The 17,108-nt window shown below is 39.0% G+C and overlaps 1 protein-coding gene across 2 annotated transcripts in view; it reads left to right on the top strand.

The window, feature by feature from the left end:
- Positions 1–10,279: 10,279 nt before the first annotated feature.
- The window catches only part of LOC110310735 (UDP-glycosyltransferase 3A1), a 30,125-nt gene continuing 23,296 nt past the window's right edge, over positions 10,280–17,108 (top strand). The window contains exons 1-2 of one of the 2 annotated variants that reach the window (XM_085831435.1): positions 10,280–10,375; positions 15,359–15,457. In XM_085831435.1, coding sequence (XP_085687561.1) covers positions 10,369–10,375; positions 15,359–15,457 — 106 coding nt within the window. In that variant the 5' untranslated portion in view covers positions 10,280–10,368. Of the gene's footprint in view, positions 10,376–11,107; positions 11,334–15,358; positions 15,458–17,108 lie in introns of those variants that run through there. The other variant, XM_085831436.1, reaches the window with a different exon arrangement.

The raw sequence follows: 17,108 nt of genomic DNA, 5'->3' as shown, positions 1-17,108 counted from the left end.
TCACTTCTCATGATGATGATGGAGGACTTTAAGAGGGACATAACTAAATCCCTTAAAGAAGTACAAGAGAACACAGGTAAACAGGTAGAAGCCCTTAAAGAGGAAACACAAAAATCCCTTAAAGTATTACAGGAAAACACATCCACACAGGTGAAAGAATTGAACAAGGCCACCAAGGATCTAAAATTGGAAGTAGAAGCAGTAAAGAAATTACAAAGGGAGAAAACTCTGGAGATAGAAATCCTAGGGAAAAAAATCAGGAAACATTGCTGTGAGCATCAGCAACAGAATATAAGAGATAGAGGAGAGAATCTCAGGTGCAGAAGATACCATAGAGAACATTGACATTACAATCAAAGAAAATGCAAAATGCAAAAAGATTCTAACCCAAAACATCCAGGAAATCCAGGACACAATGAGAAGACCAAACCTAAGGATAATAGGTATAGAAGAGAGTGAAGATTACCAAATTAAAGGGCCAGTAAACATCTTCAACAAAATTACGTAAGAAAACTTCCCTAACCTAAAGAAAGAGATGCCCATGAACATACAAAAAGCCTACAGAACTCCAAATAGATTGGAACAGAAAAGAAATTCCTTCTGTCACATAATAATCAAAACACCAAATGCACAAAACAAAGAAAGAATATTAAAAGCAGTAAGGGAAAAAGGTCAAATAACATATAAGGCAGACCTATCAGAATTACACCAGACTTCTTGCCAGAGATGATAAAAGCCAGAAGATCCTGGACAGATATCATACAGACCCTAAGAGAATACAATACACAGCAAATAGAATACTATACCCAAAAAACCCTCAATTGCAATAGATGGAGAAACCAAATTTACATGGCAAAACCAAATTTACACAATATCTTTCCACAAATCCAACCATTCAAATGATATTAAAGGGAAAACTCCAACACAAGGAGGGAAACTATGCATTAGAAGAAGCAAGAAAGTAATTTTTCAACAAACCTAAAAAACGATAGCCACATGAACAGAATTCTAACTCTAACAACAAAAATAACAGGAAGCAACAATTACTTTTCTTTAATATCTCTGAATATCATGGACTCAATTCCCCAATAAAAAGACATAGACTAACAATCTGACTATACAAACAGGACCCAACATTTTGCTGCATACAGGAAACCCACCTCAATGACAAAGACAGCACTACCTCAGAGTAAAAGGCTGGAAAACAAATTTCCAAGCAAATGGTCCCGTCTTCTCAGCACCTCATGGCACCTTCTCCAAAACTGACCATATAATCAGTCACAAAACAGGCCTCAACAAATAAAAAAAAATGAAATAATCCCATGTATCCTATCAGATCACCATGGACTAAGACTGATCTTCAATAAAAACATAAGTAATAGAAAGCCCACTGTCTTAGTCAGGGTTTCTATTCCTGCACAAACATCATGACCAAGAAGCAAGTTGGGGAGGAAAGGGTTTATTCATCTTATACTTTCCACATTGCTGTTAATCACCAAAGGATGTCAGGACTGGAACTCAAGCAGGTCAGGAAGCAAGAGCTGATGCGGAGACCATGGAAGGATGTTTCTTACCGGCTTGCTTCTCCTGGCTTGCTCAGCCTGCTCTCTTATAGAACCCAAGACTACCAGAGATGGTCCCACCCACAAGGGCTCTTTCCCCCTTGATCACTAATTGAGAAAATACCTTACAGCTAGATCTCACGGAGGCATTTCCCCAACTGAAGCTCCTTTCTCAGTGATAACTCCAGCCTGTGTCAAGTTGACACACAAAAACAGCCAGTACACCTACATACAAGTGGAAGCTGAACAGCTCTCTACTCAATGATAACTTGGTCAAGGAAGAAATAAAGAACTAAAGACTTTTTAGTGTTTAATGAAAATGAAGCCACAACATAGCCAAACTTATGGGACACAATGAAAGCAGTCCTAAGAGGAAAAGTCATAGCTCTGAGTGCCTCCATAAAGAATCTGGAGAGAGCATTCACTAGCAGCTTAATAGCACAACTAAAATCTCTAGAACAAAAAGAAGCAAATTCACCCAAGAAGAGTAGATTGCAGGAAATAATCAAAACCAAGGCTGAAATCAACCAAGTGGAAACAAAATGAACCATACAAAGAATCAACCAAACAAGGAGCTGGTTCTTTGAGAAAATCAAAATAGATACACTTAACCTGATTAACCAGAGGGCACAGAGACAGTATCCAAATTAACAAAATCAGAAATGAAAAGGGAGACATAACAACAAAATCTGAGGAAATCCAAAAAATCATCAGATCCTACTGCAAAAGCCCATACTCAACAAAACTGGAAAACCTTGATGAAATGGACAATTTTCTAGACAGATATCAGGTACCAAAGTTAAATCAGGATCATATTAACAATCTACACCATCTGGTATTCCATAAAAAAATAGAAACAGTCATTAATAGTCCCCCAACCAAAAAAAGCCCAGGACCAGATGGGTTCAGTGCAGAGTTCTATCAGACTTTCAAAGAAGACCTAATACCAATACTCCTCAAACTATTCCACAAAATAGAAACAGAAGATATTCCCCCATTTTTTTAAATGAAGCCACAATCACTCTGATACCTAAAGCAGACAAAGACCCAACAAAGAAAGAGAACTTCAGACCATTTTCCCTATGAATATCGATGCAAAAATACTCAATAAAATTCCCACAAACCGAATCCAAGAACTCATCAAAATGACCATCCATCATGATCAAGTAGGCTTCATCCCAGGGATGCAGGGGTGGTTTAATATATGGAAATCCATCAGTGTAATCCACTATATAAACAAGCTCGAAGACAAAAACCCCACGATCATCTCCTTAGATGTGGAGAAAGCATTTGACAAAATCCAACACCTCTTAATGATAAATGTCTTGGAAAGATCAGGAATTCAAGGCCCATTTCTAAACATAATTAAAGCAATACACAGCAAACCAGTAGCTAACATCAAAGTAAATGGAGAGAAACTTGAAGCAATCTCACTAAAATCAGGGACTAGACAAGGCTGCCCACTCTCTCCCTATCTATTCAATATAGTAGTTGAAGTGCTAGCCAGAGCAGTTAGACAACAAAAGGAGATCAAAGGGATACAAATTGTAAAGGAAGAAATCAAACTATCACTATTTGTAGATGGTATATTATACTAAAATGACCCCAAAAATTTCACCAGAGAACTCTTAAACCTGATAAACAACTTCAGCAAAGAACCTGGATATAAAATTAACTCAAACAAATCAGTGGCTTTTCTTTACAGAAAAATTTTAAAAAGAATAAACAGGCTGAGAAAGAAAATTAGGGAGACAACACCCTTCAAAATAGTAACAAATAATATAAAATACCTAGGTGTGACTCTAACTAAGCAAGTGAAAGATCTTTATCATAAGAACTTCAAGTCTCTGAAGAAAGAAATTGAAGATCTCAGAAGATGGAAAGATCTCCAATGCTCATGGATTGGCAGGATTAATGTAGTAAAAATGGTAATCTTGCCTGCTGAAAGCAATCTACAGATTCAATGCCATTCTCATCAAAATTCCAACTCAATTAGAAAGGGCAATTTGGAAATTCATCTGGAATAACAAAAAGCCTAGGATAGCAAAAACTATTCTCAAAAGTAAAAGAATCTCTGGTGAAAATACCATCCCTGACCTCAAGCTGTACTACAGAGCTATTGTGATAAAAACTGCATGGTACTGGTACATCGACAGACAGGTAGATCAATGGAATAGAACTGAGACACAGAAATGAACCCACACACCTATGGTCACTTAATCTTTGCCAAAGGAGCTAAATCCATCCAGTGGGAAAAGCATAATATTTCCAAAATATGGTGCTGGCTCAACTGGCGGTTAGCATGTACAAGAATGTGAATTAATCTATTCTTATCTCCTTGTACAAAGCTCAAGTCTAAGTGGATCAAGGAACTCCACATAAAATCAGAGACACTGAAACTTATTGAGGAGAAAATGAGGAAGAGCCTCGAACATATGGGCATAAGGGAAAACTCCTACTACTGTAAGATCAAAAATTAACAAATGGCACCTCACAAAATTCCAAAGCTTCTGTAAGGCAAAGGACATTGTCAATAGACAAAACAGCAACCAAAAGATTGGGAAAAGATCTTTATCAATCCTAAATCTGATAGAGGGCTAATATCCAATATATACAAAGAACTCAAGAAGTTAGACTCCAGAAAACCAAATAACCCTATTAAAAATGGGGTACAGAGCTAAACAAAGAATCCTCAACTGAGGAATATCGAATGGATGAGAAGCACCTGAGAAAATGTTCAACATCCTTAGTCATCAGGGAAATGCAAATCAAAACAATCTTGCGATTCCACCTCATACCAGTCAGAATGGCTAAGATAAAAAACTCAGGCGAATATGATCTCGAGTGAAGTAACCCAATCACAAAAGTACACACATGGTATGCACTCACTGATAAGTAGATTTTAGCCCAGAAACTTAGAATACCCAAGATACAATTCACAAAACACATGAAAAACTCATGAAGAAGGAAGACCAAAGTGTGGATACTTCAGTCCTTCTTAGAAGGGGGTACAAAACACCCATGGAAGGAGTTACAGAGACAAAATTTGCAGCAGAGATGAAAGGATGAACCATCCAGAGACTGCCCCACCCGGGAGTCCATCCCATAATCAGCCACCAAACCTAGACACTATTGCATATGCTAGCAAGATTTTGCTGAAAAGACCCTGATATAGCTGTCTCTTGTGAGGCTATGCCAGTGCCTGGGCAAACACAGAAGTGGATGCTCACAGTCAGCTATTGGATGGAATACAGGGCCCCCAATGGAGGAGCTAGAGAAAGTACCCAAGGAGCTGAAGGGGTCTGCAACCCTATAGGTGGAACAACAATATGAACTAACCAGTACCCCAGAGCTCATGTCTCTAACTGCATATGTAACAGAAGATGGCCTAGTCAGCCATCATTGGGAAGAGAGGCCCCTTGGTCTTGCAAACTTTATATGCCTTAGTACAGAGGAAACACCAGGGCCAAGAAGTGGGAGTGGGTGGGTAGGGGAGCGGGGGTGGGGGGATGGGGCGTTGGAGGGTATAGGGGACTTTCGGGATAGCTATTGAAATGTAAATGAAGTAAATACCTAATAAAAAATTGAAAAAAAAAAGAAGTTAGGGAACAAACACCCTTCAAAATACTCACAAATAATATAAAATTCCTTGGTGTGATTCTAACTAAGGAGATGTGGGATCTGTATGATAAGAGCTTCAAGTCTCTGAAGAAAGAAATCGAAGAAGTTCTCAGAAGATGGAAAGATCTCCCATACTTATGGATTGGCAGGATTAATATAGTAAAAATGGCTATCTTGCTGAAAACAATCTACAGATTCAATGCAATCCCCATCAAAATTCCAACTCAGTTCTTCACTGAGTTAGAAAGGGCAATTTACAAGCCGAGCATAGTGGCACATACGTTTAATCCCAGCACTTGGGAGGTAGAGGCAGGCGGATTTCTGAGTTCGAGGCCAGCCTGGTCTACAAAGAGAGTTCCAGGACAGCCAGGGCTATACAGAGAAAGCCTGTCTTAAAAAAAAAAGAAAAAGAAAAAGAAAACAAAAAACAAACAAACAAAAACCCCAAAAAACAAACAAACAAAGAAGAACAGAAAGGGCAACTTGCAAATTCATCTGAAATAACAAAAAACCTAGGATAGCAAAAACTATTCTCAAAAATAAAAGAACCTCTGGGGGAATCACCATGCCTGACCTCAAACTGTACTACAGAGCAATAGTGATAAAAACTGCATGGTACTGGTACAGAGACAGACAGGTAGATCAATGGAATAGAATTGAAGACCAAGAAATGAATCCACACACCTGTGATCACTTGATCTTTGACAAAGGAGCTAAATCCATCCAGTGGAAAGAAGACAGCATTTTCAACAAATGGTGCTGTCTCAAGTGGCAGTTATCATGTAGAAGAATGCGAATTGGTCCATTCTTATTTCCTTGTAGAAAGCTCAAGTCTAAGTGGGTCAAGGAACTCCACATAAAACCAGAGACACTGAAATTTTAGAGAACAAAGTGGGAAAAATCTTTGAAGATATGGGCACAGGGGAAGCATTCCTGAACTGAACAGCAATGGCTTGAGCTGTAAGACCTGGAATTGACAAATGGGACCTCATAAAATTTCAAAGTTTCTGTAAGGCAAAAGAATATGTCAATAAGACAAAATGGCAGTCAACAGATTGGGGAAAGATCTTTAGCAATAATAAATCCGATAGGTGGATTATATCCAACATATATATATATATGTGTATATATATATATATATATATATATATATATATATATATACACATATATATATATATATATGTAAAGAACTCAAAAAGTCCTTTATAACCCAAAACCAAATAACCATATTATAAATGGAGCACAGAGATAAACAAAGAATTCTCAACTGGGGAATACCGAATGACTGAGAAGCACCTACAAAAATGTTCAGCATCCTTAATCATCAGGAAAATGCAAATCAAAACAACTCTGAGATTCCACCTCACACCAGTCAGAATGGCTAAGATAAAAAACTCATGTGACAGTAGATGCTGGCAAGGATGTGGAGAAAGAGGAACACTCCTCCATTGCTGGTGAGATTGCAGGCCAGTATAACCACTCTGGAAATCAGTTTGGTGGTTCCTCAGAAAATTTGACATAGTCATACTGGAAGATTCAGCAATACCTCTCCTGGGCATATACCCAGTAGATGCTCCAAACTGTAATAAGGACACATGCTCCACTGTGTTCGTAGCAGCCTTATTTATAATAGCCAGAAGCTGGAAGGAACCCAGATGTCTCTCAACAGAGGAATGGATACAGAAAATGTGGTACATTTACACAATGGAGTACTAAAAACAATGAATTTATAAAACTCTTAGACAAATGGATGGATCTGGAGAATATCATCCTGTGTGAGGTAATCTAATCACAAAAAGAACACACATGATACGCATTCATTGATAAGTAGATATTAGTCCAGAAGCTCAGAATACCCAAGATACAATTTGCAAAACACATGAAACTCAAGAAGGAAGAACAAAGTGTGTATCCTTTGATCCTTCTTAGATGGGGGAACAAAATACCCATGGAATGAGTTACAGAGACAAAGTTCAGAGCAGATACTGAAGGAATGACCAGCCAGAAACTGCCCCACCTGGAGATTCATCCCATAAACAACCTCCAAACCCAGACACTATTGCAGATGCCAACAAGAGCTTGCTAACAGGAGCCTGATATAGCTGTCTCCTGAGAGGCTCTGCAGGGGCCTGAGTAATACAGAAGTGGATGCTCATAGTTGTCCATTAGACAGAACATAGGGCCCCCAATGAAGGAGCTAGAAAAGGACCCAAGGAGCTGAAGGGTTTTGCAGCCGCATAGGAGGAACAACAATATGAACTAACCAGTAACCTCAGAGCTCCCTGGGACTAAAGAACAAATCAAAGAAAACACATGGAGGGACTTGTGGCTCTAGCTGCATCTGTAGCTGAAGATGGCCTAGTTGGTCATCAATGGGAGGAGAGGCCCTTGGTCATTTGAAGTTTATATGCCCCAGTATAGGGAAATACCTGGGCCAGGAAGCAGGAGTGGTTGGGTTGGGGAGCAGGTGGAGGGGGGAGAGGATAGGGGATTTTTGGAGGGGCAACTAGGAAAGGGGATAACATTTGAAATGTAAATAAAGAAAATATATAATAAAAAAAGAAAGAAAAAAGGAAAAAATATAAAAAAAATTATAGTGTGTTCTTAGTATTGGAATCAGGTAAACTCATACATAAACTGTGAGAAGGCAATGGAAGAGGAATGGAAGGGAGGCAATGCGGTTAAACTATTCATTTGTCACCACTGAAGTTGGAGTTATCTCAGTGAAGAAACTGTGGTGAGACAAAAGTGGAGCCAAGAGAAAAATATTTACATGATACACAAGAGTTCATGAACGTTCAATAGGTTACTCTGAAAATTATTTACCAAGTATAAGTGGTTGCAAATTTTGTGCACAAACTCAACATGCAATGAAAGTTAATTGTATGTTGGACAAAGAATGGACAAAGGCAGATGAGAAAATACAAGGAAGCTGGTGGCTTGTGTATGTGTGTCCTTTCTGCTTTTGACTGCAGGTGTGGTTAAGTTCCTGCCTTGACTTCTCTGCAAGAGTAGACTGTAACTCCGAGTTGTAATAATAGCTTGTAAGTTGGCAGTGTAAGCCAAACAAACCTTTTCTTCACTGAGTTGATTTGGTCAGAGAAATTTGTAACAGCAACAGGAATGACACTAGGCACTCTAAACACTACCTGTCCCAGAAGCTCAAGCATCCGAGACTCTCTACTCTGAGTTTCCTTGTCAAATATTCACACAAAGTAAATACAGCAAAGATTTTTTTCTTACAGCCTCTGAAAAGAGGAGTCCAGGAGATAACAGAGGTCAGGGTTTGCTGACTATCCAATATTCCTACTATGTGTTGCGCAATAGTAACTGAGGCAAATTCTAGACTGTGATACATCTTGAGTCCTAGCAACCTGTCTGGACTTGCTGGTTTAGCCTGAAAATTCCTGCCAGCTGTCTTGTCCTTCCTAAAATCTGAATTCAGTCTTCTCACTCAGGGGGAATGCCTGTGTGGATTTGAATACTTCTTCCATGATTTGGATTCAGAAAACTAAGTCCAGTGAGTACCAAGTATCCTATGTTTCCTAAGGAACAATGTGAAGAGCATTGTACCCAGATAGTGTTTCTAATGCTTCTAGTTTGGCTTTTTAGTCATTTAAAATGCCAAGCAGATCTGTCTATTATTTCCTTTTGGTCACACTTCACTTTGGAAAGTATTTTTTGGGTATTATTCATGAACTCATCATATTAAAGTACATAATTATACATATATGATATCTATATTTGCCCCCCCACACACAATGAAGATTTATCATTATTGAATATTTCTCCTCCTTAGCTCTTCATGTTTGCTGTTAGCTATCTTACTTACTAAGGCTGATTGGTAGTCAGTAAATAATGTTACTATGTTAGTTTGTATCTTCTAGATTTACATAATGAGACCATAAATTGGATGTTCTTTTATTGTATTGTTTTAAACACACAAACACACACACAGACACGTGCCCACATATCTCTGTAAAAAAATCTATTTTTGTTTAGGTTGGTAGAAGTACAGTGCCTGAAAGTTTTTACATACAGTTTCATCCACATGTATCCACATTCTGGTCACACTTACTTTTCCATATTTATTCCTTCATCATTTCTATCTCCTTTATATATACCTTCCTTCCTCTTTGTAAGTCTCTCTCTCTCATATTAATGTGTATGTGTGTGTGTATGAGAGAGAGAGAGAGAGAGAGAGAGAGAGAGAGAGAGAGAGAGAGAGAGAGAGAGGTCTATGTGTGTGGTATATGTGTTTTCAAGTGTATTTATGAGCTTGACACTCCATACATATATTTCTGAACGTGTATGTTGAAGCCAGGGACTGACATCAAGTGTCTTTCTTTATACTACATAGCCTGCTTTTTGAGACAGGGTCTTTTATGAAACCTATCACTTGGCAATTAAGCTTGACAGGCAGGTGTGAGTAAGGCCACAAGATCCAGATCCACCCATTTTGACCTTCCAGTGCTGGGATTATAACTGCCTGTTTTGTGTTGTTGCTTTGTTTTGTTTTTGTTTTTATTTTTTTTTTAAATCTTAGATTAAGGCATCTGTACTAAAGTCCACAAATTCTTCATGCAGTGAACAATTTCATCAGTCCTGAGATCTGATGTTTGAAACTAGGAGAAGATAGGTGTCTGATCTCCAGAAAAGGGAGAGAGAGAGAGAGAGAGAGAGAGAGAGAGAGAGAGAGAGAGAGAGAGAGAGAGAGAGAGAGAGAGAGAGAGAGAGAGAGAGAGAAAGAGACTGAGACTACCTTTGCTTCCAGAACCTCAGTGGACATGATGGTGCTCAGACACTTTGGGTGAGGGTGGAATTTCCTTACTCTCTTCACTGATGCCAAAACTACTTCCATCTGGAAGGAGTCTCACACCTGGCCAAAAGTGGTGCCTTCCTTACCAGCTGTCTGAGTATCCCTTAGTCTACTGTAGCTGACAATAAGTGAACCATTACCCTAGTACATTTGAGAAATATGAGGACAAAAGATTGACTGATTTTTTTGGGGGAAGGACACTGCAGTCCTCGTTCTCACATTATTTCTTCTTCTTTTTGTCTCTTCAGTTGTATGCCTGTGAATTATATGACAGCATCATGCTTAAACTCAAGCATAGGCAAAGTCTTGGAAACACAAGACACACTGCTACAGAGCAGAGCAGAACTCAAGGCTGTATTCTGCATGCTTGGTAAGTACAGAGGCAGATTCTCTTCCTGCTTTGGAGCTGGAAACTGCACTGGGAAACTTAGCTAAAGCAGTTTGGTTTTACACTGGAGCGTGAAGATGACCGCTCAGGGCAGTGTGCTTCTTCCTCCTGTGCTGATCTACAAGTAAACAGATTTGGACTCTGTCCTGAGTTTGCCCTTGGAAGGATTGTGGAATAGTTCTGTTCTGTTTCATGATGTTCATTCAGAACTGGAGGTTTAACAATTTTTTCTTCTGCCTTTCGGGTACATAGGCCACTAGCACATTTTCATGCATCTGTGACTAGTAAGACATGTCAAGCAATAATCTTGAGTGTTTTCCTTGAAGATTAGTTCATGATTGACACCACTGGAGATTTAAAAACCTGTACCCAGGGTAATGAGTTCCAGACATGGTAATAGGATACAGATAGAGGAGTGATGGAGGAAGTAGCATCTTGTAAGCTAAGCTTGTGACTAGGTCTTGTGACATTGTAAAATGTCCATGGTATATGCCACTTTAGGATGCTGTCATTGACAGGATTTCCCAAGGTCCCTCCATTTCCACTTTAGAGTTTTTTGAGGCCAACAAGGAAAATATTGTGATTTTAAGACAAGTTAAAAATTAACTCTCCACCTGTTTTTCTTTCAACTCTAGTTAAGGAGGGTGAAACAGTATCCACGGGAAAGTGATTAGCAGAGACAAGGCCAAGGGCAAAGGGCATTTGGAAAAAGAACATAAAGTATCTTCTTGTTTTACCCAATTTCAAGGCTACAGACAGTGCTTTGTGACAGAGCCTTACAGGGTCCCTTAGTGGAGCACAGTTCTCTAGGTGTGCAACCTGTGTCAGGGCTCCACATGTTCTAAGATGGCTGCACATCGGAGTTGGCTTCTTGTGAGTTTCATTCTCCTTGAGGTTCTTCTCTTGGAGGCTGCAAAAATCCTGACTATATCTACACTGAGTAAGTTCTTGCTGGGAATATAGAGTCTTCTGAGACTGTGATGCCTGGGTTAACATGTTTCATAAAAATGACACATAATTGACCTTACATGAGATTTTTCTATCTAGGTGCAGACCACACCTGTGGGAGGGGCTATGGAGTGTGTGCAAAGTTGTGCTCAGAGAGGACTCTACCCAAGGGAGAGAGCAACAGTAGATGGTGATATAATGTGATGTAGAAACAGAAGGAGAAATGCAGAGGGGGGTTTGTAAGAAAGGCTTCTCTACTGGGGTTTTAGTTGTGAGTGGGTGGGAGGCAGAGCAGTCAGTGTTCAGCCTATTTATCCCACAAAGGGAGCAGTGAACATTTCCTGATTTTTCTGGGGAAGCTAACATTCATAACCATTTTTGGTTTTGAAAGATGCTCTTCTATATAAGCACCTAGGCCTCAAAGTTTGCATGTCACCAGGACATCATCTTATTCCAGGACCTGATATGTTACTCTTAACACCACAAATGTCCTGGTCCCATGGTTTCGTTTGGGGCTCATGATAACAGCAACTTCATGTACATGGATCACTGACTGGGTCAGAGCCGGGCGTGGTGGCGCACGCCTTTAATCCCAGCACTCGGGAGGCAGAGGCAGGCAGATTTCTGAGTTCGAGGCCAGCCTGGTCTACAAAGTGAGTACCAGGACAGCCAGGGCTATACAGAGAAACCCTGTCTCTAAAAAAACCAAAAAAAAAAAAAAAAAAAAGACTGGGTCAGGTAGGAGAAATACATATTAGGGTCAACAGGTAACAGGTCACAAGAAGCCTGTATATAGGCTTTGTGAAAACATTTTTCTTTTCAAATAGTCAATTTGTTTGGATTTATAGTTGAATAGGATGTGACCCAAGAATTAGGGCAAGAAAGGACACAGATATAATAGCGTGGCAGAGGTGATAAAAGTTTTATCCCATTGTGCCAGGAAAGAATTTTAGTAGAATTAACCTTCAATCTTCTGCAAAGGATCGTAAACATTTAACTTCTAACCTGTGATCAGAACTCACTTATAATAGAAATTACCCAAAAGCCAAATTATCTGTCGTTTTATGGCAAAGTTATTGACATTTTGGGTTTAACAACGAATGGTAAGTTAGCCTCCACTTGCCCCCCTTCACTATTTCTAGTTACCTCAGCTAGATTTACCTCAGATTATTTTATGGAAAGCAGAAGTTTTATTTTAAGTGCTGCAGAAGTAGTCATTATAAGGACTGGGGTCAAAGATTTCCTGAGTCTTAATCCCTAGCATTCTAGAACATTCTCAGTGGCAGGGGGCAGAATATTCAGAGACTTAGCCTACATTTCTAAGGGGTGATTATTAGGAATATTTTCTACCAAGTTACAACTGAGAGGAGGAGTAGGCATCCTTAGGAGGGTTCTGTGGGCCTGGGTGTGCTTTACCCACATTCTCAACAATTTTGAAGATGAATACGTGTTATAATTTTGTATTTTATGGCACATGTGTTACTTACTTTTTGTTTGTCTAGGATAATAGAATGCAAAAGGTTAAAAGTGTGCCTGTATAAAGGGATGTTTATTCTCAGCTGCTCTGAAATGGCAGGACACCACCCTCAGAGCACTTATAGGGATGGAGCCAGTAGAACTCAGCAGTGGAGAGAAACACAGACTACAGTCATGGACTTGAGCCTTCTTTGTTCCTGTTACAAGGCACACAAGGGTCAAGAGCATGGGCTGCCTCTTGCAGGAATACAACTCACCTTTGCAATGTTGTATAAAAATTCTTATGGAGCAGTTTTAGAGTGGGGGCTTGCATACTACTGTTAAAAATTCTGATGCTACATTCCATCTGCTTTTAAAAATACTTGGTTTTTTTTTTTTTTTTTTTTTTGATCATAACATAATTACACCATTTCCCTTTTCCCTTCCTCTCTCCAAACACTTGCAAACATCTCCTTGTTCTCTTTCAATACTAGGGCCACTTTTTCGCTAATTGTTGTCACATGCACACAAGTGCACATATATAAACATATATTACTAAATATAACCTGCTCAGGTTGTATAATGTTTTTAGTGATAACCATTTTGTATTGGATCAACAGTTGGTATGCTCATCCCTAGGGAAGACTATTTCTCCTACTCTAGGCATTTCTTTGTTAACTTTGATTTTCTTTTCTTGTGTGTGTGTGTGTGTGTGTGTGTGTGTGTGTGTATGTGCGTGCATGCATGTGCAGAAGAAGTAATGATTGTATGGACCCCAGATCTTGATATGTTAGGGTGTTTTTTTTTTTTTTTCTGTCCCACTGGCTTAGCTTGTGCAGTTTGAAGTTCTCTGCATTTCTCTGGAAGAAACCTTGCTCATGAGCATCCATTATAATGGTCACCTCACTGGGCACTCCTTCTCAGTCTCTTGAGAGCAGGAGCAGGACTCCTCAGGTGTGGTAGCTTCTGTATGTGCTGTGTTCAGATAACACAAATGGAAATGGAAGGAGTTATCCACTCAGCAGATACGTTCAGTTTCCCTGACTTTTATGCCCCAACTTAATTATTATGGTTCTTCGAGTTCCCAAACACCCTGACCTCTCAGCTTTTGTTTACAATTTTGTTTTCTTCTTTTCTTTATTTATCTTTCTCTGCTTCAGTTTTGGACTCAAAACAAAGTTCTAAAGAAATTGTGGCTGAGGAGAAGACATCGGTGTGATGTTACTTGTTCCTTTCCCAAGGATTCTCTTTACTTAGCAACCCAGGGTTGCTGCAGAATCATGCTGTCTCAGTTTCTCATGTCTCTGGTGTTTTTCATGGCTATTTCAGGGTGGTTTAAGCCTCATAGTGATCCTAGATAACTTTTTTCAAAAGGGCATAAACTCAGGTTCAAGAAGAGAAACTTCTTAAGTGGGGGCTCCATACCCTCTATCCCTATGAAAATTTATTTCCCTAGTATTTTATATACTGCATCTCTGTTCTCAGCAATAAGATAAAATTCCAGAGAAAGATATCGCCCATCATATTGTAATGTATTTTCCATGATTACAATAATTTTTTGGAGCCCAAAGGACAGCAGTGTGGGAAAGATACAGTGGAAAATATGCATGCACCATAGGATGAAGAATGTCTAGATTTTAAAAAGGATTTCATTTATTTTGATTTTACATTCATGAGTGTTTTGCCTCCATGTATGTTAGTGTATTATGCACATGGGAAGCCTGTGAAGGTTAGAAGACGGGGTTAGTTCTCCTGGAACGAGACTTTCACATGGTTCTGAGCCATCACGTGACTTCTGAGAACTTAAGCCAAGTCATCTGTGAGAACAGCAAGCACTCTTAACTTCCAAGCCATTTCTTCCGACATGACCCTCAGATCTTTGGTGAAAGATTGCCATTGGCCAAAGTTCTGAGGGTCATGTCTTGGGTGTTACCTGTTGGGAATGACCCTGTTTGAATGTTAACTGCCTTGTCAGCCATAAGTGCTTATTTACAAAGTCTTGTCCTTAGTGGAAAAGTACTAGCTTAGCTGAGATTTCTGTGGGAAAAGTTGAGGCCTCTGTAGGAAAGTACTACCCCCAGATAAGAACAAATATCTATAGATCTTGTGAACAGGTACCTAGCAACCCACTCCCTTCTGTTCCTCCTGCTGAACTTTTTACCTAGCCAATATCCTGCTTTGGGGAACAGGTGCATTCCCCCCAGAAACAAAGGGATTCTGCATCATCCCCCTCCCCATATTCTGCTTCTATGTGTATAAAACCTGCCTGGAAAAAATAAAATGTGTCAGATTGATCAATGAGACTTGCTATCTGTTGTTTATGTTTCTTGTCCCCCATTCTCTCCACAGGTGGTTCCTCAGACCCTGTTCGACTGTCCTGCGGGTTGGGACAGTTACCTACAATGTAATTGAGGGTATGGAAGAGCTGGTTTCCATTGAGGCATACTGAGGCATTCTATGCTTTGACACTTAGTTTTGGATTTCTTTATGTCAGCTATCTATGGTAATCAGAACCATTTTCCTTAATCTCCACAAAAAATGAACTTTATGTAATGTTTCTAGGTGCCAGCCATTATATACTGATGAACCGTGTGTCGCAAATTCTGCACGGAGGTGGCCACAATGTAATCAAACTTCTTTACGAAGGTGGTGATATCCCAGGTATCTTTAAAATCAATTATTTTAATACATTAATTAAATAATAAATGATGACTTTTGTATAGAACTGTTTGACAAAAATTCTGTATTTGGCCTAATTGAGAGTTAAACTGTGGTGTATGAATGTGTGTGTAAGTTTTATAGATCTCATTAGACGATGTAGTCTTGGCCACATATTATATATTCTGTAATTTACTTACTTCCAGGTATAGGTTGATTATGATTACAGTATGTACCTCAAGCCTTAATGTGCTAGAATCAGGGTTTTTGATGTAATGGTATTGAATAAATATTGTATAAGAGGCAAGCTTAGTAAAATCTGACTTGCCTATGAAGGTAAACACTTGGAAGGGAGTTATAATGTCTTCCCAGGGGTGGAATAGTTCTCAGTTGGGTAGGTGTTTATGAAAGAATGAACCTGTCCTTCCCTGGCCTCTTTCTTCTCTTTGGTCTTGTGACCTTTGTACCCACACATGACACTTGTGTGTTGTGATGCAGTGAGAGCCTATCAAAGGCTGTTCAGGTGACTTTGCCCAATCTTGGGTTGTCAATCTTTAGAACTATGAGCAAAATAACTTTTCAGATATTTTCTTATTTTTATTTTTAATTTATGTATATTTGGATGTGATGGTACGTGAGTTTTTGCCTGTGAGTGCAAGTATCCAAGGAGGCCAAAAGACATGGTTGCATCATTCAGACCTGGAGTTAACAGGTAGTTTTTACCTGCATGGTGTGGTTGTTGGGAACTGAATATGAGTTCTCTGCAAGAGTAGTACACCCTTTGAACTGCTGAGCCATCTCAATAAAAATTTTCAAAATATAAATTAACAAATGTCAGATATTTTTGTTATGGCAACAAAAATAGATTAAACATCTCATTACTTGAGGGTCACTCACAGTCAACAATACCCAATGTTATTGATCATTGTGTGAAATTCTTATGTCAAGTGTATCTGAAAGAAGTGTTGAATAGATGTATCTGACATATTTAGGACTCTAATTACATTAAGATCACTATATTCAGTGTCACATAAACCAGTTTCTACTTTTCAATGAGACCTACATTTTAAGAAATATTTTCTAGTGACCTTCATATTTGTGTCCAATGTTTAGTATGAATGACTGAGATGACCTCAGGTTCTTAAAAATGAGTAGCTCCCCAAAACTCTGTACAGTGATGTCAGAAGTTCCTATTTAATTTAGTAAATACAGAGACTCATAACCAAACTGAAGATCATTCATCCCTGCTGATAGATTAAGTCACAGAAGCTCAGAAAACGTCACTTACTTGTTCACTGGATATCTTCCTACACATTTAATTTGTCTTGAGAGTTTGACTTCATAGATGCAATTCATGCTCAGCCTGTTTTGCTTGTTTCCACAATGTTTGATATGTTGTTCAAGGCTGTAGACTCTGCTCCTTTAATAAGCTATGCACAAAATAGTCCACCCAAATTCTCCATATTTGTAGACCTGGCGTCCTTCAGTCTTAGGTTTGAGTGTTGATGTCCAAAAGTATCTTGTCTTTCATTTCTTTTTTCTCTTTTTCTTCTCTTGCTACCCCACAACAATGTGCTGTTTCCCCCCATTCTTGTGTTCTTTTCTTTCATTTTTCTTTTATTTTTCTTAATTTTTCTGAGATAGGTCCAGGCTT

This window comes from Mus caroli, unplaced genomic scaffold, assembly GCF_978045245.1.
Source record: "Mus caroli unplaced genomic scaffold, Mus_caroli_1 scaffold_16, whole genome shotgun sequence".
Classification (NCBI taxonomy): domain Eukaryota; kingdom Metazoa; phylum Chordata; class Mammalia; order Rodentia; family Muridae; genus Mus; species Mus caroli.
The sequence above is the reverse complement of the archived record's forward strand: the minus strand, read 5'-3'. Positions and strand labels throughout refer to the sequence as shown.